Source organism: Aspergillus japonicus (genome assembly GCF_003184785.1).
Source record: "Aspergillus japonicus CBS 114.51 unplaced genomic scaffold BO86scaffold_24, whole genome shotgun sequence".
Taxonomy (NCBI): Eukaryota; Fungi; Ascomycota; class Eurotiomycetes; order Eurotiales; family Aspergillaceae; genus Aspergillus; species Aspergillus japonicus.
This window is the reverse complement of record NW_020291661.1, coordinates 298,878-326,106: the sequence shown is the minus strand read 5'-3', so window position 1 is coordinate 326,106 and position 27,229 is coordinate 298,878. Positions and strand designations below refer to the sequence as shown.

Genomic DNA, 27,229 nt, shown 5'->3' with positions numbered 1-27,229 from the left:
TCACAATTTAACGAGTGCCCGGCAGGGGTGATGCATCACATACTTCTGAGACAGACCAAGTAAAATGAGGGTCGAACGATGCGGCTGGCGATCAGGATAGGGAGGCAATTGACACGGACAGTCTTGAAACAGGCGGAGTATTGATCCAGAGAGCGACGTGAGGAAGGGTCCTCTGAGGAGGCTGGGGTCAATGAGTCGTGGGAAGAAGTCCAACGAGGAACACCCCTTGCAGTGGATGAACGAGAAAGAGCAGCACCAGGCTGTAGAAGAAAAGGATAAGTATGAAACGTTAGTGTCCGAACAAGATGAACGGACAGGAAAGATAGACAGAGAAAAGACGAAAGAAAGAAAGTGAAGAGAGATTGGAATGAGGGGAGCTGAGGTTCAAACGAATGAATGTGTTGAAGGGAGAAAGAGGGAGGGGGAGGGGAATCCAAAGGAGAGAGAAGAGAAGCGGGAAGAGAAGATGAGAAAGAGAGAAGAGATAGAACCAGCTTGAAGCCCGGGGGACCTGGAGCCGTGGAGAGAAAGAAGGAGAGCTAAAGGTGGTGGAAAGTTTAGTTCAGTTGCCCAGTTGGTTGGTTAGTTAGCCGTTGTTAGTTGACTGATTCCCAAGTTTGGTGATGGAGACTTGGATGGAGACCTGAAAGAAAAGGAGAGGGACCCAGAGAGACAATGGAGGTGTAGATAGAGTACTAGTGATGGGGACGGGGATCTAACAGCGACACAGACAGACAGACAGACCAGACTCCAGGCGCAGGCTGCGTGTTAACAAATCGATTCTGGAATAGTGCCCATTAGTACATCTGTTAGTTGTTGTTGTACCTGACGGAACTTCCTGAAGGGACGGATGAATGCCATGGGGAGGGGCGGCTTTGACTGCTGGAGCGGGAGAGAAACAGCCAATGACGGACAGGAATTCGTCTGACTGGCCCCATTTCATCACCACCTCAGGCATCCACCAAGTTGAACCACCAGACTCAGGCTTATCCTGGATCCACGCGAACCGTGAACCGCAAAGGACAAGAGAAGAAAATATGAGTAAGACAGACACACAGACTGCATACTACGGATAGACTGCAGCCCATTTTGGCCCCTCTGCAAGAACAGTTAGTGTGCGTGTGTGTCTCTCCGAAGCCCGTGACTCGTGCACTCGATTTATTGCTACTATTCTTATGCCTACGTACCACTATCCAGTCTCCGGTATCCACAGTCTGACTGTTAGGCTAGCTCACATGGCTTCATTGTTGACGAAACAATCATAGTCAGCAATCCATCCACCCATTCAGCCAGAACCTGTCCAAAATCCGGTACCAGCCCGATCCTATGGTCCATGGTACAATCAAATCTCTTCCTCCCCTTTCCAAATCCAAATCCAAATCAAAATAATATCCGATCCATAATTACACGTAATAATAAGCGGAGAGAAGATCCAAAAGTCGACTGCGAATCGAGGCCTGTCAAAAGAGAGGGGAATCCTGTCAGAAAATGAGAAAGGGCTCCGTAATTGCCCACGCTTTCTCAAACGAAGATCGATGCACATTCCTATGAAAAATGGGTCCCTCTAATCCCACTTGGGGGGGAAGGGAAAAGGCCCCGGCACGACGCACGCAACGCCCATGATTTTTTTTTCTCTTTTCCTTTTTTTCACCTTTTATTTTTTTTCTCTTTGCCCCTCTCACGGTCTCACACCTTTCTGTTTTAGACTAAAGTAGCCACGCGAGTGGATTCAGTCGCAAGGTACGGACTCACGGCAGACGTCTGGCCCCTTTGAGGCTGAGGTGCAACCTGTGGCTTGATAAACCAGCACCAGCACATGAAACACGCATGCTCTCTAGGGCTGGCTCTCTTCGGTGGGAAATTTCCAGATTTCGGCTCGACTGGAACTTGAGTGTACCGCCATCCCCATCAGTCATAATTTTAAGACAAGAATGGAAGGAGCGAAGTTTGATTACTCTCTCTTCTTTGCCTTTTGCTCTCACTCTCTGCATTCAAGCTACAGCAGCACATTTGTCATGACTGCACTTCTGGCCCGCCTGGTTTCAATCCCAACATAGTTTGTTTATCGGGATTTACACTCAGCTTATCAGTTGTTGTATTCTGAAGACGCCGACATATGCATCCTACTATGTGTGAAGACAACAGTTGCAGAACATCATTAAGCCAAATGCCCGTATCCGACACTATGGCTCACCCTAAGGGATTCAAGGTATAGAACCGCCAGGCAATGCCATCCAACGAACCTTGATGCCGTCCTTGGAACGGCCCAAGTCGGACAACGCAAGGCTGAACCTGCAGACACCCTTCTAATATGGCACAGGCTGTTCCAAAGAGAGAGAAGCATGAACCAAACTCTAAAGTCAAGAGTGAGAAACCAAGAGTGAGACGCCGGTTTCCCCCGTAGATCCCCGAGAATCTTTGATGTGTTAGCTACACCTAGCCAATGCTTGTTGTTACTGCCTCTCTTCCGGCACAAATTTTGCACGACTGACGGGGGGACCTGTCATTTTCACTTTCCGGATGGCCCACCATCAGCCCTGCCTTCTTACACATAGTTCGCATTCGAGAACGAGAAGGCGAACGAGTCAAATGAGTCTCAGACACTACTCGGTGTGGTCAACAGAGGCAGCAACAGCAGCAGCAGCAGCAGCAACCACCTAATTTGCCATCCAGGCCTCTCCACCGGCCTCGTTCCACTGGCGGCAAGGGTCGAGATGAGCGCATGGCAAATTAAGAATCCGCACCGGCGGGGGAACTTAAACTAATGAGAGAATAATGAAAAGACCGCACGCGGGAAAGTCAATCTTAATCACTATTACCATACCGGCCCTCTCTCGCCCCGTCCATCAATTTGTTCTTCCCGATATCCGAGGGAGGGCCGATCCTGATATCCCTCAGAGGCTCACATGCCGGGGTCCAGGCCCATATCTTACTCAATCTGCCCTGCACCACTCAAAAGCCGCTGCTTGTTCGCCCCTAAGACTTTGTTGGTCTGTATCAGTGAAGCGAGGCATGGAGTGCATGTAATGCAGTAGAATGCAGTGCAAGCGGCATAAAGCTCTCGTAGCAAGCAATAGCTTTTCTCATCCTCCCTATGCTTTCTCTTCATCGACACAGCATTCACCCTAGATACTCGTAGTACCACGTAGTAGTAGAAGTAGATCCACCCAACGTCCCCACGTGAGTTCGAGGCTCTGCTGCTGCCTGGGCCAAAAATCCATCACCGAAAGTAAATTGAAGAGAAAACAGACAATGGTATCACAAAAGCCCCATGGAGAACGCTAATAATCAACACACTACCAACCCCCCCTCCCTCAAAAGAAAAAAAAGCACATCAACATGCAACATGCTCACAACTCCTTCTCCCTCCTCTCCCGAACCACCTCTTCCCTTCGCACTTCCCTCTCCACATCCTCGAGTCGGCCCTCCCACTCGGCCCAGCACTCCCCGCCACTGACCAGCGCAACCTCATACCATCGCTGCAGCGCCTTGGCCGACCGGACCCGGAGCCCCGAGATCTGCCGGGCCTGATCCTCTTGGGTCTTGGCTAGCTGGTCGAGCCGGGGTTGGAGCTGGATCAAGGCGGCCGAGGTCTCCGCGTCGGGGATGGGGAGATCGTTCAACGAGGAGAGTCGGGAGGCGGTTTCGGGGAACGCAGAGGCATACGACAGAACGATCGAGGCGAGATTCTGGGTGGTCAGGTTCTCCGGGAGGGAGCCGGGCGGTGCTGGGCGAAAGAGTTCGGGGAAGCGATCATCTGGAGTGGTAGATCGTGTTAGTGGTTGTGGTTTTGTGTCGTTTGTGTATATACAAGGGGAAAGGGGGCAGGAATCATCGACATACGTAGACTAAGAACGTCTCTCACGGCAGGGATGTTTCGACTCAGTCGTGCCAAATCCTTCTCAAGGCGAAGGAGCCGACGCGAGATGCTGTCGTCCAGAGAAGCCGGCTTTGCGGGCGGCGTGGGTTCGCCGGTCCAGTTGGCGTCACCGGTGAGGAGGTATGTGAGGCGTCGGAGACGAGTCTCCAGAAGCTCTATCGTGGCGCCAGCCACCGTGTCGTTGTCAAGGGCCATGAGGGAATTGATAGGAATGAATAGGAATTGTTGACGCAACTTGCCAATTGGATTCTCGGGGGTGTTTGGGGAAAGGAGAGTGGGGTGCAAACCGGACATACACACGTGGGGAAGCTCTCAAATCCACAACAAATGGTCCCGTCGACGATGATCTTATCGTTCCAAGCCTACGACTGATTGTTCAGTTCCATCCTTAATGCTCGAGATCTCTAACACACTCCAGTAGATCGAAGCATGGCATGCCATATGTATATCCATAAGTACAAGTTGTGGTTCTTCGTCTTCACGTCGCTTTGTCGTCAACCGCGTCCCACATATCGGCATCTAAGGTAGGTTGCACAGGACCAGCTGTGCTGCTACGGCTAAGCAAAGGTCGCCCATTTATCTCTTGCATCTCTTGGCCCGGCCCCTGTGTCTCGTTGAAAGAGGGTACCTGATAGTCAAAGACGTTCACATTCTGCGTCGATTGCTGCTGCTCTGGGTTCGGTGATGGCTGCCAAAGGATGTCAGTGCTGTCTATGTGTTCCTCTTTAGATGATTACCTACAAGAGTACCAGATGATTGATGTTGCGTCTCTGGTGGATTGTGTGCCATCTCCGCGTCCTGGAGCTCTGACTCGAATGTTTCGTTGTCCCTCGCTACGAATTTCTGAATCATGGTTAATTGCGAGTATCACCATGATTTGGGGTGTTCTCTTACCTGCAGCTGAACAGGAGCGGTTTCTTCCTGCATGTTAACTGCATTGGTGTTGGCATAGACAAGTAGAACCTGGTTTGACTCTCGGCGGGCTGCGCGAAGCACCTCGGCCTCATCAACCCTGCGCGCGGTGTACCCAATGATGTCCGTTTGGTCAGAGTCACATTTCACTCGGCCCTGCGACTCGGCTTTACGAATGGCTGCATCTTCCGTAGAGAAACTGAAGCGCCACCACTGACACTCTTCCGTAGTCGGGGGCTCATTATTTGATGACACGCGCTGGTCCCGACGTTTGAGGACGTAGGTCACATGGGGCTCAGTGCAAACACCTCGCAGAGTGTATCTATAATGTGGCTCTGCATCAGGTGAAGCTTCCGTAAGGAATTTGGAATGGTCTCGCAGACTGTCTCTGATTCTTTGTTTTTTGTCCTCCAAGCCTGCACAAAATGATCAGCAGCAATACTAGACATGTAAGACAGTGTGTTTTACCTCTAAGCTGATTCTCTATCCTGGCCGACACCGCCCTCAATTGCTTTGCTACGTTTTCGATGTCCATGTCACTTGGTACTGAATCAGCAAACTTGGAAGTTATGGCAGAGGCAGCCTTCTCGAGAACATCCCTGGAGGTCATTCCTGTTTGGGCAGTTAAGTTAGACTGTGAGTATCGCTTGATGACCTTGCCGATCTTGTCAATCTCTTCGTAAGCTTGAAGTCGCCGTGTACGAAAATCGCGGGCGGCATCTCTGCTGTTTGCCATGTATCTGTCGGCATAGAACACAGTGGGAACGATCACATCAAGGGGCTTCTGTGAGCTTTCCAACTTCATGACAAGTACTTCAGCAAGAGTTTCAAGCCAAACCTCTTCAAGCGGCTGGTCTTGTCTATCGCACCAGAAGGCACGGTCAAGAACATCATAGAGTGTTTGGCCAGGATCGTGCTCAACCAAGGGTTCAAGTAAGTGAAACTCCTTCTGTTCCATCATGCCTTCTGCTGGCATCGGTCCATTGTAGCCAGTCGTGGAGAATATTGTCCCCAGCTGGCTTCCGGGGTCCGCGCGGATGGCTGCTTCTTGCCATGCTTCCAAAAACCTAGAAACAGCACTATCACGATCGTGCTGGGAAATACACTGCAAACTTGTTAGAGCATCAGGACTGCCAAAAGCACGCGTTGTAGTATCCAAGAATGCCACGAGCCTCTGAGCCTCGTAGATAATATCGTCCCAATCAGTATCACCTTCATGGGCTTCAGACATAGTCACTATTTTGGGAAGATTGATTGGCTGTCCATTCCACCATTGAGAATCGTGGCCGTAGTTGGGGAGAGAGCGATTGCGCAGCAGAAGGGCCTCCCTTGCGAGAGGAATCGAGTGGAGTATCGTCACCAATCCGCCCAGATGCGTGCTCTCCTGAGACGGGCGAATGAATGCCGGCTCATCCTCTCGTCTTTTACGATCGGTTGGGTCAGGACTGATGATAATCTCATGAGCGCTGGAGTTGAAAAGCGTCATTGCCCATGCGCCTTCGTCATAATGATCCCGGGTCGCTCGGCTGAAGCTCGCATTTCCTGCCCTTGTGACCCCTGTCTCCTGCTGCCCAAGATTCTGACTCAGAGACATGGCGACTGCTTGTTGAAGCTCACGTTCTTCCTGCTCGGCCAGAGTTAAACCTTTGCCATTGTCGGCTAACGAACCCAGTCAGCTCGAAGCGCAAATAGCAGCTTCTGCATTTTCCAACCAAGAAACTCTCACCGGTATTGTTCTGTGTTGACGCAGGATCATTGGATGATCTGAGGTTTAAGGTAGACGGTGGTCGGGATGGAGGAGGACGAGATGGAGGCCCAGCAGAAGGGCTATACGGTGAGTCGACATGCTCGATCTGGAAGGCTTGAAAGACAGGAATATCAGTACACACGAGTCCAACCTCAGAAAGAGGGAGGCACATACCAGACATATCGGGCTCATTTTGATACTGATTTGCCTATATCATAATGAGTTCCGCAGTCAGTTTGTGATTCTTAGTGTCCAGGCGCAAGTCCGGTTTAATCACCTGCGTCAGAGGGCCGGTCGGGTCTTCGAAATAGGCGTTGATCGCTTGATTTGAGTTGAGATTATTAGCCTGTACAGAGAGTTCGGTTAGCTATTTAATCATATGACAGAGAGTCTGGATACAAACTTTCAAGAAGCTTATAGCTTGTTCGCGCGACGAGCTGGTGAAGTTCACGAAGTTCGCGATCTCCTCCTCTTTCGGTTCGGCGGCCATGCCGGGGTCGGGCTCCCTGCCTGCTGACGACGGTGTAGATTCAGGTGTAAATCTGCTGGGTAAGTCGAAATTTAGAGTAATGGATCAGGACCGAGGCCTAGCTTGAGCCGGTCGGAAGAGGTATAAGGCTTGTGGTGGAATGAGCAGCCGTTCCAGAGAGAGGGGAGGGGAGATCATTCAAGCGTCCCTCAGAGCTTCCCCCACTGGAAGTTACCCTGCCGTACTGTACTGTGTATGTACACTTGACAGCAGCGGCGCAGCGCCAAGCTCGGGCTGGCTAATTCCACAGTATAATTCAGACGTCTACAAAGTACACCATACATGATAGATGGCATAGTCACTGTTGTTCTGTAGGCGATTACATGAATTTGAATCGCTTGTTCGCTCACCAGCTGGTGTCGTGCCCGATAAGGTTGTCAACCAAAGGCAATTGGAGATATATTTCTGGATCGTTGCCGTTGTAAGTTGGAGTACCATTCACCAGGAATTCGTCTGATCTAATATGGTAGTGTAGTTAAGTGGCCGAAGTCGTGCAGGTCTCACTCCTGGAGTCAAGCAGAATAATAATTTCTCCGGTTGTGTTGCGTGTAGAAGCTACCTCGCTTCTCCATATATCCATCCATGAACATATTTGATAAGGATGACGGAAGATTCACTCTAGGGAGAAACTTGTCTTACGGAAATACTTACCATACCGAACTCATTCTTTTTACTGCATTGTTACCGACCGAATACCTTACTATCTATCTCCAGTAATCATCTTTCATCTCCAGGCTTATTACCCCTCCTCTCTTTGACTTGTCTCACTCTAGACTGAGGATGGACACATTCTCGCTGATCACCGTTTGACTTGACCCAATATCAATCAATATCACTCACGCCAACTGCCTACCCATTGTGACGCAGGTAGTCCAAGACAACTCTAAGTCTGGCTCTTCCGCCCCCCCTCCTTCCGCCCCGCCGAGGAAGAGCCAACTGGTGGACAACTACTCCCTTCCCTCGCTGCTATTCTTGACCTCCTCTTGTCGCCCGCCCAACCAACCCATCCCAACTCCACTCGAGCCAAATTGTGGGGGAGTCCAACCCGTCGACCTTCGCCATCCTACCAGCCCTTATTGGCTTCTGCAAAACTTACCAAGAAGAACCCGTTCCCCTTCGTAACAGAAACTCGCAAATCTCCCCTCTTTCGCTCTCTCCGCTCCAAAATCCATCACGTCACGTTGTCCTTCGATCCCACCTCCCCCGAACTCGCCGAACCGACGTCGGCTCTGATCTCCCACACCCAACCCCCCCCCCCCCCCCAAAGGGTCACAATGGCTGCCGCCTTTGACGACGAAGACCTCTCCGTTTCCCTCCCTCCTTTCGAAGCCGATCGCCCTCGTGACCGTCGTCCCAGTGCATCCAATCCTCCTCCCCCCAATTCCAACTTCCCTGCCATGGCGATGCCTCCGCCATCCCGCCCGATCGGAAAAGGCGGCGATGCCGCGATGCAGTCTCCGGCCACCACCAGAGACATGCAGCGCCTTGATCAGTATCAAACGGTGAAGATACTGGGAGAGGGCTCATTCGGCAAGGTAAAGCTAGCAATCCACCAGCCGAGTGGTCGGCAGGTCGCCCTCAAAATCATCTCCCGTCGCAAATTGTTGTCTCGAGACATGGTTGGTCGTGTCGAACGTGAGATCCAGTATTTGCAATTGTTACGACACCCTCATATCATTAAGCTGTAAGGAGCTCTGCACATCCCCCGAGAACCGAGACAATCGCGATGAGAAGCTAATAGAGATCTCACCTCGAAGATATACCGTCATTGCTACCAAGACCGATATTGTTATGGTCTTGGAATATGCCGAGCGAGAATTGTTCGATTACCTGGTGAAGCGGGGCCGGTGCAACGACGCCGAAGCTCGCAAGTTTTTCCAACAGATCATATGTGCAGTAGAGTACTGTCATCGTCATAAGATCGTCCACCGTGATTTGAAGCCAGAGAACCTGCTCATTGACCGGGAGAAGAATGTCAAGATTGCTGATTTCGGCCTGAGCAACATTATGACGGATGGGAATTTCCTCAAAACTAGCTGTGGTAGCCCTAATTATGCAGCCCCCGAGGTCATATCGGGAAAGCTGTACGCAGGACCAGAGGTCGATGTATGGAGTTGCGGCGTCATTCTTTATGTGCTGTTAGTGGGACGCCTTCCCTTCGATGACGACTATATTCCAGCTCTTTTCAAGAAGATAGCAGCAGGAAACTTCCATATGCCTGCTTACATATCCTCCGGGGCTGCTCGGTTGATCCGGTCGATGCTGCAGGTTCATCCGGTTCATCGGATAACCATTCCAGAAATTCGCCAGGATCCTTGGTTTCTACAAGAACTACCGAAGTATTTGCAGCCCCCTCCGGAGGAGTTCATCGCTACCGGTGTGGACCCAAACAAGGCTATTGATCCACGCAAACTTGCGCCGGGAAAGCCCCTGTCCGTGCAACACAAGATCCATCAGGTCGCCATTTCAAAACTGGAGCGGAGCATGGGATATACGCGCGAGGACATTGAAGACGCTTTAAAGAATCCTGAACCGAGCGCCATCAAGGATGCTTTCTTCATCATCATGGAGAATGAGATGATGCAAACGAATTGTAAGTTAGGCCAGTTTTCTTTCGCCTCGACCAATTGACTAGTACGCTGATGCTGACTTTCACCCACAGCGCCAACAGACGACAACCTGATGGGTCCTCCCGTCGCCCCTTCACCACCCCCCGATCGAGTCCCTCAGTCTTCAGCCACGGCTGGCCGACCAACTGTTCCGCTGAGCCCAGGATCTCCGTTAGCCCCCCCTACGAGACCGCGAAGTGGATCACAGCGTCAACCGTCCCAATTGTCTCAGCAGAGTAATGCCGATGATCCCGATGCGCCGCGAGTTAGCCATGTCCGAATCCTGCCGACAAGTGTGCCGTTTGTACATGACCAACTCATGGAACAGCGGGAGCGTGAGCAGAGAGAACGTGCTGCGGAGCGTTCATCTGAGGAACAGGCGCATGGTGGCCCAGATGCCGAGGATGACTTGAATCGAAATGGTCAAGCGGGGCGCTCGCAGGAGGAGCAGGAGGCGACTGCAAGGGCCTTGAAACCCCATTCCCGCAGCATCGTGGACCTTGAAAAACTGCGCCTCCAGCCTCCCGAAGGTCGTAGTGCCCCGCACCAGCCTAAACGGTCGCGAAAGTGGCAGTTCGGCATTCGCTCTCGCAACCAACCTTATGAGGCAATGCTCTATCTATACAAAGCCATCTCAGCCCAGGGAGGAATCTGGGAAATAGCACCTACTGGAGCAGGTAAAGTTTATGACGAGTATTTGTTATGAGCCTCAAAGCTAACAGACCGCTTCCCAGATGGCCTGCAAATAGGCGAACAACCCCCGGACCAGCCTATGCCTCTTCAAAGCAAGTACCCAGACCTGCCGTCGGATTACTACATCCCAAAGGACCCCTGGTTTATCAGAGCGCGCCTTCTGAAGGAGGGGGTCAAGGCGCCGGGGCAGACTGCCAGTGTGCATAGCAGCCGAAGCGACCTGAACCTGGAAGACCTGCGGCGACGGTTCAACTTCTCCACCGGACCATTCTCGGCCGATGACAAGGGCCTCACCCCAGAGCACGCGAGTATCTCGAATCCTTCTTCGGCGACCCAGGCTCACACAATCTCGCGGATCTCGTACGGAGTCTGGGTTTTTGTTGACATCCAGCTGTACCAACTGGAAGAAAACAACTACATGGTCGACTTCAAGTGTGATGGGTACCAGAATGTGATTCGAGGTGGAGGTGACAGCGAATGGCACCCTATCAGTAAACGGTTCCGGAACAAGGAGAAAGAAGTGACGAGCCCTTATCCATTCCTTGACGTGGCCTCGGATTTGGTGGCTCAGCTAGCGACTGCTAGTTAATCTAATCAATGCAGCTGGAATTCGAAAGGCGTTAAAAGGGGCTTTCTGGAGCATTCCATGGGTGGCATTTGGCGTTAAGTTCACTGTATATTCAGCTTGATGCTGAAAGCTTGTTTTGCATGAAATCTATATGATTTAAGAGCGTTGCATGGGCATCGTTCTTCTTTTTCTTCTTCCTCCCCTTCTTCTTCATGATATATCCTTTTGCCCCGCGTACGGAGACCGAAACAAACTGTTTTTAACGAACCAGGACCGCAGTGGCCCTCGGAAGGCAGTGCGAAGCAGCGGAACGAAACAGCGACGGGTCAGGGCCATTTCGGCACGGCAATGGGCGGCAGCTGCCTCTACCTGACTGCATTTCACCCCTTCCCTTCTTCCCACCACTCCCATGATCAAAACAACTACCCGAAGGTGACCAAGTGGCAGAGAGAGCTACCTGGCGAGTGCCTGCGTGCAGCAAGAGAGGAAGCAAGCTGGAAGAACCACCAACTGGTCCAGGCAGTTCGGCGGAGATCCGAGGATCCCCATAGAAACTCAGGGCAATCCGCCAATGTGGAGACAGAGGCGTCAAAGTCCCACTCAGGCAGGCAGAACATCAAGGAATCAAGGCCAGCTGGTTAGCTCCAAGGGACCAGAGGCTTCATGCGAGGGAAAATGAGGGCAACTGGTGGGACTCCTGTATATAGAACACCGCAGTCACCCCGGTCGGCCGTTCACGACCCGGGAAGAGCCTCGCGGAGTGGATTGTATTCGGGGAAACGGCTTAACCATCAATCAACCACTTTATGGAATAGATTCTATTCAGATGCAAACTGGGCGGATTGGCCTTGGGGTATACCTTGGGCATTTCATCCCAGAACCAGTATCAATTGCCTCTGCAGCTTAGGAATTAGGCTGGTTGGCTGCTTTGTACGTATATGGAGAGAGGGAGTTTGCGCCAGTTGCCGGCTGGTCATAGTGACTGCTGCCATATGGCTGCCAGAAGCGAGAAGGAATTCATCATCACCATCAACCAACCTATGGAGTAGGTTGTGACAAGTGTAGAGCAACAAGTGAGGATGAGGACCGAATAGAGTCCGGCAGGCGTCGGGACGAGGTCTCCACCTCCACCTCCCCCGGGCTTATTTACTTCCATCCACACCTTCACCTCCGCACTCCCAGCGAAAAAGACCACTCAAGAGTCTCTCGAGTCATTCATCCTTCCAATGGATCGTGACAAGAGATTCGGATGTCGCCAATGCAATAGAGCATACACAAAGCTCGAACATCTAACGGTAAGCATGTGTTCTCGTCTTAGACATCTGATTCTGACATTCCACAGAGGCATGAGAGGACCCGCAAGTGCAGTATGCCCTCGGCGATAGAGTCGATACTAATACGTTTGTAGACTCCAACACCAGACCCTTCCGGTGCGAAGAGTGTGGCAGAAGCTTTGGGCGAGGTGACGTTCTTGGACGACACAAGAGACTTCATGCTCTTTCGCGAGACAAGGCTAGCCAGCCTTCAGTTAACCAAGACAATGACGCTCTCCAAGCATGCTCCAATGTCTCAACACAGAACGAGAACGTTCTCACCATGCCACCGTTCGAAGCTCCCTTCTCGGAAGATCAACGCATTACACTGGATTCCGATATATTAGACTGGTTTATTCCTGACTTCTGGGGTTCCTCGTCTCTCCCTTTACTCGAGACTTTGGACCCAATCCACTTACAATCGATCCATGGGACAGGACTTTTGCCTCTTGACGATTCAATAGTAGGGCAGGAAACCGGGGCTGGCAAAGCAGCCATGCATCAAAGCTATCGACTGATCGAGGATCTCTCCAAACGGCTGAATGCCGAATTGCACAACTCAGGCATCACATCCAGCTTCCTAGACGCCTGCCTCCAGGAATTCTTCGATCGCATCTCCCCCTGTTTCCCGGTCATTCACAGGCCTACCTTCTTACCCCGGGAGACCATCCCACCGCTTCTTCTCAACATTGTTGCACTGGGTTCTCTGTTCGTGTGCCTCCCCGACTCAGCACGCAAGGGCGAAATGCTCTGGCGTCTCGGCCACTCCGCCGTGGCCACCTCCTGGCAAACGCTCATCACCCATCGGGGACCGCGCGACGCATGCGACGGGGTGCAACTCGTGCTTACGGCGCTGCTGGGCCAGCTCTTTGCTCTGCTCTCTAGCAACGAGAGCATCCGAACCACCGCATTTGTCTGGCACGGGCTCGGGTTTTACTGGGCTCGTACGTGCGGGATGCACGCTGTCGCCGAGCTCCCCACCGCGCCTCTGATGCCCTGCCCTCCGCAAGAACTACAAGCGCACTGGCACCGATGGACGGCCGTTGAGACCCAGAAACGGGCCATCCTAGGCCATTACATTCTGGACGGATTGATCTCTCAGACATCCGGCGCCCCAGCCTCCGCCCGCCACCTCATTAACTCTTTGCGCACGGCCGGCTCTGACGCCGTCTTCCAAGCCCACACAGTAGACGACTGGCTCGACCAACTACGACAGCCAGAGTCCTCCCTCCCGGACATGCCTTTTAGCGAGGTCTACTTCTCAGTGTTCGCCTCGACGTATCCATCTCACCCACTCAACCTGTCCGACTTTTCGATCTTTGTGATCCTCGAAGGCTTGCAGAGCCTGGTGTCTGATCTCCATGAAATCGGAGCCGGCAAGCTGGCAATCGGGGCGATCACCGAGCGCCAGATCATCCAAGCCCTGCTGAACATCCACGAGGTTCACCTCCGCCATCGCTTGGGGTCGTTGCCCTCACCTTCGAACCCATCATCATCATCATCATCATCATCCGGCCTCCCGCCACATAAACCCGACGACCCATTCCAGCTCCTCCTCAGATGGCATACCGTCTGCCTCGAACTCGCACTACCCACAGCTAGATTCTACAGCTCCCTCTGCCAAAGTCACCCTCACCTTCCCCGTACGATAGGAGACCACCAGTCCAAAGCCGCAGCCAGCACCAGTACCAGTTCCACAGTCCCAGGAACAACAACCCCCTCAGTGAACCCCCAACCTCCAGACCCCCAAGACCACCCAAACCACCCAAACCAACACCACCAAAAACCACCGTCAACCCCCACGACCACAAACCCCCCACCACTCCGCGCCCTCCTCCACGCCCTAACCATAACCCGCCTCCTCAACCGCCTCCCCTTCCACCAAGCCCACAGCCCGCACATCCCCGCCGCCATCTTCGCCACGGCAGTCACGATAGCGGGATGGTGTCTTTGCCACCAGAAAACGAAGATATTCATCGCCGCGGACAAGCAAAATTTTCTGGCTGAGCAGAACTGGGCAGAGGTATGGGGGGTTCGTCCCTCTGGGACAGAGGAAGGTGACGGTGGACAGGGGGGTGACGGCACGGAGAGACCTGCCGCGGCAGCGGAGGAGGTGATGGAGCGTCGGTTGCTTGGTGATGCGGACGGCTCGGGTGGAGCGGTGCACCTGCTCCAGGAACTGAACTTCTTGGTGATCTGCTTGGAGACGGTCGTGGCGCGGTGGCAGATCAGCGGGGTGATGGCGGAGATGGTGCGGGGGCTGATGGGGTTGTGCTCTGGATTTAGGGGGGGATAACTACGGTAGTGGATATACGGCTCTTCTTAGGTGTTGGCGGAGGTGATAGAGATCATTATTGTTCGTGCAGTGGGTGTAGAGTTATATGAACCCTCAATGAATGCCATTCTACCCATCAACAGCGTTCGTCAATCCTCATGCTGTCCCAGCAAAGATCGCACAGCACTGCCAATCATAATTCCCATTTCACGTTCGCTTTAGAAAGTACAGTACATAAAAAAAAAAAGAGGAATCCCATATACCCATTACAACCACGAAGCTAAACTAGGTCGCCCCAAACCGAACCACCAACTAAAAAAACCTCCCCGTGCGCTTCCGGACCCACGGACCCGCGAAATACAACGGCGCCCCCAGCGCCAGCACAGCCCACTCGATGCCCGCAAACTCGTAGAACATGCGCGCCAACCCCTGCCGCGTCATCCAGTCGACAGAGCCTTTGCTCAGCCCGAACGCGACGACGTTCTTGCTCACGTTGACCAGCACGAGGGCCTCGCCGCTGGCGTGCGGGTACGAGTCGACCACGTACGAAAGCATGACTGAGGGGACGAGGGTGAGGCCGGCGGCGGCCATGGCGGAGCCCAGCGCGGGCAGCGCGTAGTGCATCTGGTGGGCGGCCGTGTACCCGAAGACGACGAGGCCGACGGGCGCGACGCAGAAGGGCACGACCAGCGCCGGGAGCCGGTGCTCGGGCTTGTGGACGTTGCGGTTGCGGCGGCGCAGGAACTGGGACAGCGCGTCGGTGAGCGGGCCCGCCAGCGGCGCGGCCACCACGATGCCGATGAAGCTGCCCAGCGTCCAGAGGCCTAGGGCGCCCGAGCTGAAGAGGTAGGGCGGGGCGCTGAAGATCGAGGAGGAGAGTGTGGAGATGGAGACCACGCTGGTTCGTTTGGAAAATGAGATGTTAGTGGGCCGGTGGTCGAGGGGGGTGGAGAGGATGGGAAAGGGAGGGAAGGAAGAGAAGGAGAACTCACGCGCCTAGTACAACTCCATACATCATCGAAGCCAGCAGCACGCCCGGAAGCAGCAGCATCGGAATCGGGAGCCAGGCCGCGTACCCCAGAAATCGCACCACGCCTTTCTTCTTCGCCTCGCTCGAGATGCCGACCTGGAAGAGACCCTTCCAGTAGTCCGTGTAGGAGAATTGTTGCGCTTGGTAGGGAGGGGTCGGGGTCGAGGCTGCGAGACTCTCGATGTGGCTGTGGGTGGCATCGCTCTTTTCGGGGAATTCACCACCGTCTTGCTCCTCTTCGAACTCGGGCTCGTACGTCGTCTCCGGCAGGAAGAAGAAGGTCGTGACCAGGTTGACGGCCGCCACGATCAGGCACACGATGAAGAACCAGCGCCAGCCGCGGGCGGCGACCAGGTAGCCCGCAATGACGGGTCCGACCTGGGACCCGGCGGAGAGGAATAGGGCGTACATCGCCATTGCGCTTGAGTAGTTGCGCTCGTAGAACATGTCTGTCCTGGTCAGCAACCTGATACTGCCAGCTGCGAAACTGAGAGAACATACCGGCTAGAATACTAGGACCCAACGATTCAATTGAGCCGTAGCCTTTGACAGATGTTAGTTTCCGTTTGGAACGAATGAGCAGCGCACTGCATGATACACAACCTACCAAAACTGGCAAACACCCTAGCGCCCAACAAACTGTTATAATCCTTCGCCACAACCGTCCAAATTATCCCCGCCACGAACATCGCCATGGAGATCAGGACTATGGGCCGCTTGCCAAACGCCAACGCCAATGGCATCCAGAAGAGGTTGGCGAGGCCCATGCTGAGGACGGACCATGAGATAAGGTCGGCGAGCTTCTGATAGCTGACGTGCAAGTCCATGGCCAGTGACTCGAAACCCGTCGCTATGCCGGACTTTGTCCCGAGATCAGAATCTCCCCTCAGTGATGCAACAGATGAGAACAAGGACAGTCATACCGAGTACATGTTCCCCATGAACACAAAAACATTGACCGTCAGGAGAGCTGCATATCGGACCCGACGGGGGTAAAGCTATGAGAAGAGAGCATGTCAGTGTCAATGGCCCTGCCACCTCGCCAGACTCCATTCAGGTCACCAACCTTCGGATCGAGTTTCGTTGTCATGGTGGTATGTGTGCGTTCACCCACGCCGTACTTAACGGACTGTGAGTTTCAGAGCCCAAGACTTGAGAAACCAGACAGAAGAGCAAGGGTGGGGAGGGACATCTCGAGACACTTATACCCCATATGGCATACCCCATGGGGAAAACCCGCACCAAGCCCCAGCTAGGTCCCCCTAGCCCTCGGCTGTCAGTATTGGCCCCGGATTATTGCCCAAGGGGTGTTTTCAAGCCTCGCGTTGTGATTCGCACACGGGATGTGGTGCTCGGCTTCACCGACCAGGTCGGCTCCACATGATCTCTTTGCGGACGAATCCAGATAGGATTATCCAGTCTTTCACAGGTCTCTACCAATGGCGAGTGCAGGTCATGGTGGTCCATGCTCCTTATCGCCATGACTTATGCCTATTGAGGGGGTGGTTCATCTATCAACGGTAGTGATTGGCGTCCTGATAATCCAATATCGTGGGATCATAGGCTCGCTCGTAGCTTAGGCCTTGCTGATGGCGGGGTCTCAAATAGCTTGTATGCAGCGGAGTCTCCTAATGGTGTCAGATCCTGGTCATTGTAATAATAATTGGTGATTGGTGAGGGGGCGAAGGTAGGAAGTACCTTGAACGCCAGAGGACGTGCGTCAAACAAGCACGTGGGCAGATCATCGCCAAACCTGTGTGGACGAGACCTGGAGATTATCAAGCCTTAAGCTCATTGATATGATCAGCTTTGCCTTTTCCGTATCAGAACCAAACTTGTTGGGATTTCTCGCATCGGCTATGACGCGAAGTCATGCTCGCCAACTCAATCTCCGGAGCGAGGTGTGGTGATCCCTGAGTGGCCAACATGACCTGTGACAGGCGGAGTCTTCTCTAAGACGGCTCTAGCCCAACCATCTCACTTTCGAGCCTTCCTTCCGCTGAGCAGCTGCAGTCAAAAGCACACTGAGAGTTGCGTGGCAACGGGAATGCAAGCGAGGTGGAGAACAACCATGAATTCTGGGGTAGAGTGGGGGAGGCAACACGAACTGTCAGAGTCATGCGGGGGTGGAATTCCCAGACTAAGACCAAGAGAGAGGAGAATCCGGGGCAGTGATTACAATGCACCTCGGATATAAGCCCCGGATAACCCGACCTCCCCGGCAAAGCCGAGCAACCACCTTTCTGTACGCCGTAGATGGTAACCCCCAATACGGTAATTGGAAGCTGTCTTGCGCCCATGCCTCGGACTTTAAAACCTCTCCAGTAATTCTTGACCTTCATCTCTTTCTCCCTTCTTCAGCCTCTCCCCATATCTCAACATCCAGTACGTGACAATGGGTATCATCAACAGTCTCATCAGCGGTACCCCCGACTCTTCAAAAATGGTAAGCAGGCCCGAAGCTCCGAATCGACAAACGCTCGCTCCCATCGATTCTCGTGATCCAACTCGCATGAACTAACAACGAACATTGACCCACCCCAAGGCCCCCTCAGACTCGCAACTCAAAATCATCATCGTCGGCGCCGGCCTCAGTGGCCTCGCCACGGCCATCTCGTGCGCCATGGCCGGCCACACCGTCACCGTGCTCGAACAAGCGCAGGAACTCGCCGAGGTCGGCGCCGGGCTCCAGATCACGCCCAATGCCTCGCGGCTCTTCACACACTGGCAGCTGCCGGCCAAGATCTGGACGGAGGCGGCCGAGCCGACCTCGCTGACCGTGCACCGGTACACGGGGGAGACGCTGGCGCACGAGGCGCACTTCGACCGCAACATCCGCGCCAAATACGGGGCGCCGTTCATCGACCTGCACCGCGTGGACCTGCAGCAGGCGCTGTACGCGCGGGCGCGGGCGCTGGGGGTGACCTTCCACTTGGATGAGCGGGTCGACGCGATCGACTTCGAGACGACGACCCTCACCACCCTGAAGGGGCGGCGGGTGAGCGGCGACCTGATCGTCGCGGCGGACGGGCTGTGGTCGCGGTGCCGCGAGAACTTCTACGGCCGAAAGGACGAGCCGCTGCCCACGGGCGACCTGGCGTATCGCATCGTGCTGACGGCCGAGCAGCTCGCGGACGACCCCGAGCTGCGCGCCTGGGTCGAGAACCCCACCGTGCACTTCTGGGTCGGGCCCGGGGCCCACGCGGTGGCGTACTCGCTGCGCGGCGGCTCGATGTTCAATATCGTGTTGTTGGTGCCGGATACGCTGCCGCCGGGGGTGTCGAGGCAGGCCGGGTCGGTGGAGGAGATGCGCGGGCTGTTCGTGGGGTGGGATCCGGTGTATGTCCTCCCGTCTGTGGAAGAAGAGCAGCAGCAGCAGCAGCAGCCCACTGACTGGAGGAACACAGACTGACCAAGTTCCTGACTTACGTGAACGGCGTCGACAAATGGCGCCTCATGCATCGTACGCCAATTCCTCTGTTTTTTCCATCGAAGGATATGCACTGACCCCCGCACGCAGACGCAGAAATGGACTCCTGGATCAACGACAAATCAAACCTAGTCTTCATGTACGATCTGCTCAAGCCCTCGCTCTTCTCACCCACATGCGCAAAGGTACTGACCTGCATTACCAGCGGCGACGCCTGCCACCCCATGCTCCCCTACCTCGCACAGGGCGCCAATTCCTCCCTCGAAGACGGCGCCGTCCTCGGCGGCCTCCTCGGCCACATGAAGCAGAAATCCGACCTCCCACAAATATTGAGGCTCTACGAGAAGCTCCGTAAATCCCGCGGGGAGGCTATTGTCCGAGAAACGTTCAAGCAGGTGCGTTTTCCCCACACTCATCACTTTTGTCGCCATTAGATGAAACCCACCACTAACCCAGGAGTCAGAGAAACGACTTCCACATGCCCAACGGCCCCGAACAAGAGAAGCGCGACCAGGTCTTCCTGTCTCAATTAGGCAAGGAACTCAAAGGGGCGTTCCCGAGTCGATGGTCCGTTCCCCCGTTCCCCCAAGACAAGGAGCATAGCTAACCACTGCAACACCAATGAATAGGACCTGTCCCGAAGTCCAGCCGTGGTTATACGGCTACGACGCCATCAAGGAGGTCGAGAACGTTGTGGCGGAGAATCCGGGGCTGTTCAGTGGCAGTGGGCAGGTCACGGCGAATTTGTAGAATGCTTGTTTGAATGTCTCTTTGTTGTCCGAATTCTTGGAGCGGGATCTTTGTACAGTCAATTTGCAATATAGGATACATTTATGCTTGTCGTTGCCTCTGATGAGGCCAATTCGACCATTAGCTAATGCCTCTGCGTATCCAGTGATCCGATTATTAGGAGCTGAGCCGATAGGGAATACGCATGTGTTGCAGGGGATCAGGGGATCGCATTTCTCCATATTGGGGATACCCTCGCAGGGGTGATGAAGAGTGACTATCTACTCCAGTGACTATCTTTAGACAAAAGCTTCAACCCTCGCAAGTCATATCCCAACTCAGAAGTCAAGCTCGCTTCACCCCTTGCATCCTGCATGACAAGCGACAGCATTTTCTCTTCCTCCGTAGGAAAGTCAAATGCTCATTATAACGAACTCAATTGGGGATGTCACTCTGGTGCGTGGTCCAGAGAATCTCGCTATATTGTTAGAAAGGTTGCATCGTCGAGGAATTGGTTCAAGCGAGGCCCATCATAACGAGGGTGCATTGTAATCCATCAACCAGCAACAAACCCCACCGTCCTGCGCATGAAAAGATAATCCCCACGGAGACACACTTCCCGCCAGGCGACACATTCCAGAGCCCAAATGCCCACCCCCAGAACGAGATGTACTGTAGTAGATATCGCATTCCAGCGCCTCTGTCTTTTACTCTTTCCAGGTACTATACATTTCATCCTTTACTCTTTCCAGATTCTATTCATTTTACCCTTCACCATTTCAAGATCCAGACCAATCACTCCTTTACCTTTCCCCGACACTATACTCCGCCATCAGTTCCAGTCAAAAAGAAGAGTATATAAAACCCACCCTCACCCCAGTCCAAAGACCCGATCTCATCTCCACCATCCAAGCCAAATCCTCATCAATCCCAAACCACAACCACAACCACAACCACCACTAAAATGAAATTCCTCTCCTCCATCCTCCTCCTCAGCGGTCTCGCCGCCGCCGCAACAGCCGCCGCACCAGCGACCGCGCCAGGCAACGCACACCCCACCACGCTCGTCCAGAAGCCCGCCACCGCGGACGGGGCTGCTGGCGCGGCTGGCGCTGCGGGTGCTGGTGGGAGCACCTACAACCACGTCGCAGTAAGGCCATAACACCGTCACCCCCATTCCCCCAAGCAAATGGATCCCGGAGACGTGACCTATAGACAACGGACAATGCGCTTACTGAATCATGCTGGTTGGTCGGGAGCGATAGACCCCCAACGAGGGCCAGAAGCCCGCCACCGATGGTGCCGGCGGGGATCACGGTGCGACGACATCGCCCGCTACCAATAGCAAGGGTAATGCCAATGCCAACGCTAACGCTAACGCCGGTGCCAACGCCAACGGCAAGGGCAATTCTGGCAGCAGTGGCAGTGGCAGTGGCAGTAGCAGTGCGGGCAGCACCAAGGCGAATACCGGTGCCACCAACAACAGCAATGGCGCTGGCAACAGCAACAGCAACGCGGGCAGCAGCGCCCACAACGCCGCGGCCGCGCCCTCGCATCAGAAGGGTCGCCGGGCTCTGGACGAGGAGGTCCAGGATCTCGTGATGGGGCTTATGGTCGAGGTGGTCGATGAGGGGGTTACGGAGGTGATGCAGGAGGGGTTGGAGTAGACGAGCAAGAAGGTGAGGATGATGGTGGTTACGAGTCATGGGTTGCTGGTTTTGTTGTTGTTGGAGGGACAGTGTTGGTTCTGGGGCATGTATCTCGTGTTTTGATAGCTGATTTACTAATGGTATTAGGATTAAAGTGAGGGAAGCTTTGTTCCGGGGGACGAGTTGGTAAGTTGGTGGGGTAGTGATCATCGAACGTGTAAATATTGCATTGCTCCGCTCCTCTAGAACATACCAACCCTTGAGAACGAAACGGACGAAGACCTCCCATATAGATATTGTATGTACGACGAACACCCGGGCTCAATTATCATCGAACCCGTTCACCGGTCATGGAGAATTCAGTTATCCAGCATCGGCAGCCCGCCCAAATCGTCAAATAGCCTCGCTATGCCTTCAAAGGAACAATCCGGGAACCCGAAGCCGTAGGCCCATTCCTGATACCCAACCACTGTTAGCATTGATCCATGAAAACGACCAGAAGAAAGCAGCACGGCCAAGAATTTACGGCTCGTTCCAGGAACAAGGCTGAGAGATAAGAGTAAAGCTCACCGGAATGTCAAATCCAGTCCCAGTCGGACTCGTATCCGCATACTCTCCACTCCCACCACTCCCACTCCCACTCCCACCACCACCACCGCCACCGCCACCGCCATCATGACTACTCGTCGAAGATGCCAGACTCTGCTGATTCAGCTGGTGCTGGTGAAGGTGCTGCTGGTGCAGATGTGACAGCGACGAAGTGGACGAAGGCAACGACCGGAATTCCCGGAGATAGTGCTTGATGATCTCGACAGACTTGCGGGCGACGATCGACTCGTCCATCGCCTCAAGAATCTCGACGCCCATCTCCACGGATCGCTGTAGCGGGACGGTCTCCGGGCAAGGGCCCAGTTTGGACATTGGTAGAAGCATAGTTGAAGTTGCGAACATGACGTACGTTGTGTTGTACCACCTTTTGCACGGGCCGTTAGCGCTAAAGCTCTAATCTGGAGAAGACCAAAGGTAGAAAGAACGTACCAACAGCGGAAGAACTCATGGATGCGGTAAATATCGTAGATCACCTCGATGGTCTTCATGGCTGCATCGAGGCACTTGGCGATGGTCTGCTCGAGTTCCATGGGCGGATGGCGGAGTTTGCGGGTGAAGTGGCTCAGGAAAGGGCGGAATAAGAGCATTTTGACATTGAAATAGCCTTGTATGGTTTGATACAATCAGCCACGTATATGACAGTGCTATTGAATTGCGGTAGGACTTACGAATACCCAGGACTAGTCGTTGTCGACGCGCCCACTTGGGGTCTCTCAAGGCGCCCCCGGTTGCCCGTTCCATCATGTCGGGCTTGAGCCGGTCCGGCAAGCGCGCCATCCAGCGGTCGAGCTCAGTCTCAATTTGGAGAGCTAGGTGTAGCTTCTCTTGTAATGTGATACGTGAATGATAGATCTGTACGGAGACTCTGCGAATAATCTGCGCGAAGTCGACCATCCAAGGAATAATGGCATATTCAGACTCGTCTCTTTCTGGCAGAGCTCGATTGTGGTATTCATCCATGCCTAAGGTGTCTGGACGACCGACTGAGAAGCTCATCTCACTGGTGCGATTAGTGACCGACCTGGCAGAATTGGCGGTAAAAACTTACATTTCCAAGGAAAAGAGGCCCCTAGAAACATTAGATCTAGCAACATATCGTAAAGCTATAAGACTTACCACCAAGTCTTCGAGATCCATCCAGCGCGATGATCGTCTGTACTCCGCACCTCTCGATTAAAGCCAGCAGCCAGGCACGTACGCACTGCGAGCCCCAGATACATGTAGGCCACTAACATAGAAGATGAGTAACTACCTTGCAACGGAGAGAGAAAACCAACTCACTGTTCGGATTTAGTTCATTCTGACAGATTTTCGCCTACCCAAGTCAGCGTGCGCAAAGTCCTAGACCCCTTCAACAAACACTCACCATAAGATACAGACACTGCACCGTGTCCAGCGTATTCGAAAAATGCAGGTAATTCAAATACATCTGGGCCTCGCCAAACAGCTTCCGACTCCACTCGAACCTCGTCAACCCGCCGAGCCTCTCCTCATCCCACACCCTCACCAGGGCCCCAAAGGAAAGAATGCTCAAATACAGAGCCACAAAGCTGGGCTCCGGCTGCACATTCCGGTTGAACCACAGATTATGCGCTCGCTGCAGGAAGTCCTCCTTATCGATGAGCGGGTGAATGAAATGAATATTTTCAAAGTAGCCGTTGATGAAGGCGTGCGCCTGCTCGAAGTAATAGTTCTGCTCCTGCATCACCACCGGCTGTGCCGGGCCCGCCGTACACGAGGGTGAGAAGCTTGGGTTGTGCAGCGTCGACACAATCGAGTACCCAGCGGCGAGCTTTTCGGCGTGGGGATGCTGATGTTGCTGCTGCTGCTGCTGCTGCTGCCGCTGCTGTGCCTCGAAGCGCCGCTGTGGCTCGCGCGCCTTCTGCAGGTGTCCGAGCAGGGCCGCTGACGAGGTGCTACCGTGGAACTCGATGCCGTTGGTGTGGTGATTCAGTTCGCTGATTTCGTCCCCGACCGAGTCCCCGGCCTCGTCGTGGTGGTCGTAGAGGGCCGGCGCTTCTTCCCGCGGAGTGGACTCGTTGCGGGGCAGGGATACGGGGGTCGCATCGATGGCAGCTTGGGGCACCACCGGTTGTTGGGCCGCTCCGGGACTTGTGAAGGTCGTTGGAACGACTCTCTGAGGTGGTTGCGAGGTGAATTCCGACTCCGCCAAGCGTAGCTTGGTGGTGAGCTCGTCCACTTTTCGCTCTAGATCCGCGACATAGCTGAACCACCCTTTAACAATGCAATCTACTAAGACTGGCAACTGGGACTGGAACTATCCTTACCTGGCAGACCGGCTACTCTCCCTCTGGCGGTAATTTCCCTGATACACGCAAGTGAGGTCACTTTCTGCGACGAGGTTAGATACCGATATCTTCCCAGGTGACTTAATACCACAACATACTCTTACAGTGAGAGCAAGGATACTGTTCATCGCACTTGTACTTCTTAGATCTACACCGTTCGCAGGCCTGGGCTGCGCGGGGTCGCTTTGCCCGGGGCAGAGGGAGGTTCTCATCCCCGGCAGCCGGTGGTGCGGGAGATGGGCGAGCCTCAAGTTGCATCATCCATCTAGATTGCGCACTGCATTGGGGGCTGACAGAGAGTGAAGAAGTCAATGTGGAGAAGGTGAAGGTTGTTGTGATCGGACAGAATCCGTTGAGATGAAGGGTTAAGGGCAAGCAGAGGAGAGATGCAAAGGCAGGTAAGTGAATGAAGGGTGACACACGGATGATTGAGGATGATTGATTAGTTAGTGGCGGATTGTTGGTTGAAGTGGAATCTGGCCAAAAACTCAGAAATGCGCCGGCTTTTCCGGCCATCACGTGGCCCCTTCGCCCCCGCGGGGTCCCCGCATCGCTCGGGTTTAATCTATCGACACGTGCTACTTAGATTAGGTCATAATTTAGGCCAGAGAAGGCGAGCAATGAGAAGACTTTCACATATGTCAATGGTAGTTCAAATAATTATATACAGCAAATGGTCTAATCCAGAAAGCGCCAAGTCCAATGCAGCATGTGGAGGGGGGAGTGTGTACGCGTCTCATCCGCCCCACTACATAAACACACAGGCACTCTCACAGTGCAATTTCCATGTTCAAATCGGCCACCACCGACTTGACGTCCGCGGCGTCCCATTCGCGCACCTCGTCAGGTAGGACCGCGCCCTCATATTTCTGGCCAACCCGGTGGATCAATGTCTCGATGCCGTCGCCATCCGTGAACGACCAGACCCGCACGAAGCGACTGACAAACTTCAACGCGAAGGCCTGTCCAGCAGGAATCACGGCCGTCTCCCCTTCGCGGAACTCGGTGTCAGACTGACCCTCGAGGCTGACGATCAGCGTGCCCTCCTGCACACACAGGCAGTGATCCACCGATTTGAAGGTCATGTACTTGGACAAGATGGTATCACCGTAGACTTTCGAGGATTCGATACTGGAGATCGCACAGACCCCGCTGCTCTGGGCGGTGGTGACGAACGGCCGGGACAACACGCCGCCAAACATCCATTTCGGCCCCGTGTTGGCCCGAAGGAAGTAGCCCTGTGGGCTCTCAGGCAGTACCTCCTCATCCTTCGTCCATTCTCCGAGCTCCGGAGGCTGGTAGTGGGGCTGGAATACCACGTCGAATTGTTCCTTCGCAGCCATCACTTTCGGGATCAGGATGGACTTGAGATCGCGGTCGTCGTGCTCTGGCACCAGCACTCCGTCGTAGCGCTCGGAAACATATCGAAAGAAATCGACCCAGTCGCCGGGTGTGACCACTCCGTAGGTCTCGGTGTGTGGGCCCATCATCTCAGGGTTATGGATCACGGTCTAGAACATATGGGTCAGTTTCGGGTCGTAGAGAGGAAGGTTTTTCTGGAAGCCAAGGCGGCCTGCCGTTGCAACGTACAGGAGGCACATATGCGAAATCTCCGGGCCCCATGATACGGCACTTGTCTCCATTCCAAAGCTTCAGAAACCCTTTCGTTACCAAGAAAACATCGTGTGCATGGTTGTGGTAGTGGAATCCAGGTGCATCCGAGAGAACAGCGCCACTCTGGAAGACCGACATCAAGCCATTGGTCTGCAGCGACGAGGCCAGAATGCGAAAGGAGCCCTTGCTGCCGGGAATGGTGATGCGCTCGCCTTCCAGCTGGGGAATTGCATAAGGGACCCTTCCCTTGGGGGGCTCATTGGTCCAGGATAAGGACATGACGAAGGTGTATGTGCGTGGATGAGACAGAAATGGGAGAAGTTTGGCTTGTGGAAAAATTTCAATGAAAGAATGGGCGTGGCGAGAGAGGTATAATAAAAAAGGTTTGTTGAGGGTTGAGGGGAGTGACTGAAAGTTTCGCCGTGGGTGCCTCAGATATAAGGACGGCGGAGGGCGCGTCATCGGGAAGACTGTGGGGGCAACTTTCCCCATTCCCCCATACTACCTACGATGTACCGAGTTCTGAGCTACCCCTCGGATTTGCCGTGCAACTTGGGATGACCGGCTTTTCCGGTCGCTCTCCTCTTTCCCCGCAGTCAGATGACCTCTGAGAGGGCTCCTCCGGGGTATGATTGTCCCGCAATTCTTACGAGTTGGTCGAGAGAGTGCCGAGCTTGGTCTTGCGGGCAACCCAGACGGAAACATGTTCAAACCACGCCCGCACAAGCTGTTCCGCATCAACAATCAACATTTGTACTCTGCACTGAGTTCTCAATCGCGCAATACCATTGAATTCTCCACCTGCATGCAAACAGTGAATACAAGATAGTGCAAGCGAAGAATGCGAAAAGCGCTCACGTGATGAATGGAATATAGGTGAAAAACACCCAATGGAAAATCACAGGCTTTCCGCGGGGTATACATCACTGGGTTTGTGACTCCATTTCGCCGAAAGGGAAAAAGCTAATGGAAATAAGCCCGAAAGGTGGCGATAGATCCAGGTGCAGTATGAAGACCTCAGCGCACAAAGAGAAGCGAAAACAAAAAGGGCAGCCAGCACCCCAGACTTTCAGAGGTTTGATCATAGGCCACGGGGCGTATTTGCCTTGGTTTCGATCCTCCCTCCTCCTGGGCCTTCATCGCCATCACCGAAGCGCCTCCAGGATCGGATCTGCCTAGCATCGTTCTGCGATGATACGGAGGTAGACGAGCTTCGGCTCAGGGACGCTGGGCTGGCAGGAGTAGATGACCCCGGGGTAGACATCGACACTGCAGTGGCGCCGGTAGCCATTCGAGCTGCGGACACAGCAGCTGCTGGGTTACAATGAGTGCA

At 54.0% G+C, this 27,229-nt stretch overlaps 7 protein-coding genes across 7 annotated transcripts; 4 read left to right on the top strand and 3 right to left on the bottom strand.

The window, feature by feature from the left end:
• Positions 1–3,183: 3,183 nt before the first annotated feature.
• Positions 3,184–6,386, bottom strand: BO86DRAFT_430426 (uncharacterized protein; the record flags this gene model as incomplete). Its single annotated transcript, XM_025675694.1, has 6 exons — positions 3,184–3,757; positions 3,844–4,129; positions 4,380–4,568; positions 4,622–4,723; positions 4,775–5,208; positions 5,261–6,386. 6 exons carry the CDS (start codon positions 6,384–6,386, stop codon positions 3,351–3,353), a joined length of 2,544 nt encoding a protein of 847 aa, XP_025527717.1. The 3' UTR covers positions 3,184–3,350.
• A 1,708-nt stretch (positions 6,387–8,094) lies between these two features.
• Positions 8,095–11,054, top strand: BO86DRAFT_93973 (SNF1 family serine/threonine-protein kinase). Its single transcript, XM_025677819.1, has 4 exons — positions 8,095–8,752; positions 8,826–9,661; positions 9,731–10,354; positions 10,412–11,054. Exons 1-4 carry the CDS (start codon positions 8,343–8,345, stop codon positions 10,957–10,959), a joined length of 2,418 nt encoding a protein of 805 aa, XP_025527716.1. The 5' UTR covers positions 8,095–8,342; the 3' UTR covers positions 10,960–11,054.
• Positions 11,055–11,930: 876 nt separating this feature from the next.
• BO86DRAFT_448267 (uncharacterized protein) lies at positions 11,931–14,547 on the top strand (the record flags this gene model as incomplete). Its single annotated transcript, XM_025676634.1, has 2 exons — positions 11,931–11,983; positions 12,360–14,547. The coding sequence occupies 2 exons, from the start codon at positions 11,931–11,933 to the stop codon at positions 14,545–14,547; spliced, it is 2,241 nt and encodes a 746-aa protein (XP_025527715.1).
• Positions 14,548–14,791: 244 nt separating this feature from the next.
• BO86DRAFT_409912 (putative MFS transporter) lies at positions 14,792–16,646 on the bottom strand (the record flags this gene model as incomplete). The annotated part of the gene is made up of 6 exons (XM_025674449.1): positions 14,792–15,424; positions 15,519–16,005; positions 16,058–16,099; positions 16,164–16,416; positions 16,480–16,554; positions 16,623–16,646. The coding sequence occupies 6 exons, from the start codon at positions 16,644–16,646 to the stop codon at positions 14,839–14,841; spliced, it is 1,467 nt and encodes a 488-aa protein (XP_025527714.1). The 3' UTR covers positions 14,792–14,838.
• Positions 16,647–17,931: 1,285 nt separating this feature from the next.
• Positions 17,932–19,741, top strand: BO86DRAFT_430409 (putative monooxygenase). The gene is made up of 7 exons (XM_025675693.1): positions 17,932–18,002; positions 18,102–18,895; positions 18,964–19,019; positions 19,077–19,125; positions 19,192–19,381; positions 19,450–19,553; positions 19,616–19,741. Exons 1-7 carry the CDS (start codon positions 17,952–17,954, stop codon positions 19,734–19,736), a joined length of 1,365 nt encoding a protein of 454 aa, XP_025527713.1. The 5' UTR covers positions 17,932–17,951; the 3' UTR covers positions 19,737–19,741.
• A 938-nt stretch (positions 19,742–20,679) lies between these two features.
• BO86DRAFT_456305 (uncharacterized protein) lies at positions 20,680–21,500 on the top strand (the record flags this gene model as incomplete). The annotated part of the gene is made up of 2 exons (XM_025677156.1): positions 20,680–20,865; positions 20,981–21,500. 2 exons carry the CDS (start codon positions 20,680–20,682, stop codon positions 21,380–21,382), a joined length of 588 nt encoding a protein of 195 aa, XP_025527712.1. The 3' UTR covers positions 21,383–21,500.
• Positions 21,501–21,723: 223 nt separating this feature from the next.
• On the bottom strand, positions 21,724–26,175 carry BO86DRAFT_419053 (RmlC-like cupin; the record flags this gene model as incomplete). Its single annotated transcript, XM_025675102.1, has 12 exons — positions 21,724–21,819; positions 21,935–22,337; positions 22,403–22,577; positions 22,648–22,973; positions 23,022–23,042; positions 23,090–23,201; positions 23,255–23,288; positions 23,340–24,208; positions 24,262–24,299; positions 24,404–24,547; positions 25,057–25,793; positions 25,873–26,175. 12 exons carry the CDS (start codon positions 26,173–26,175, stop codon positions 21,724–21,726), a joined length of 3,258 nt encoding a protein of 1,085 aa, XP_025527711.1.
• Between the last annotated feature and the right edge of the window lie 1,054 nt (positions 26,176–27,229).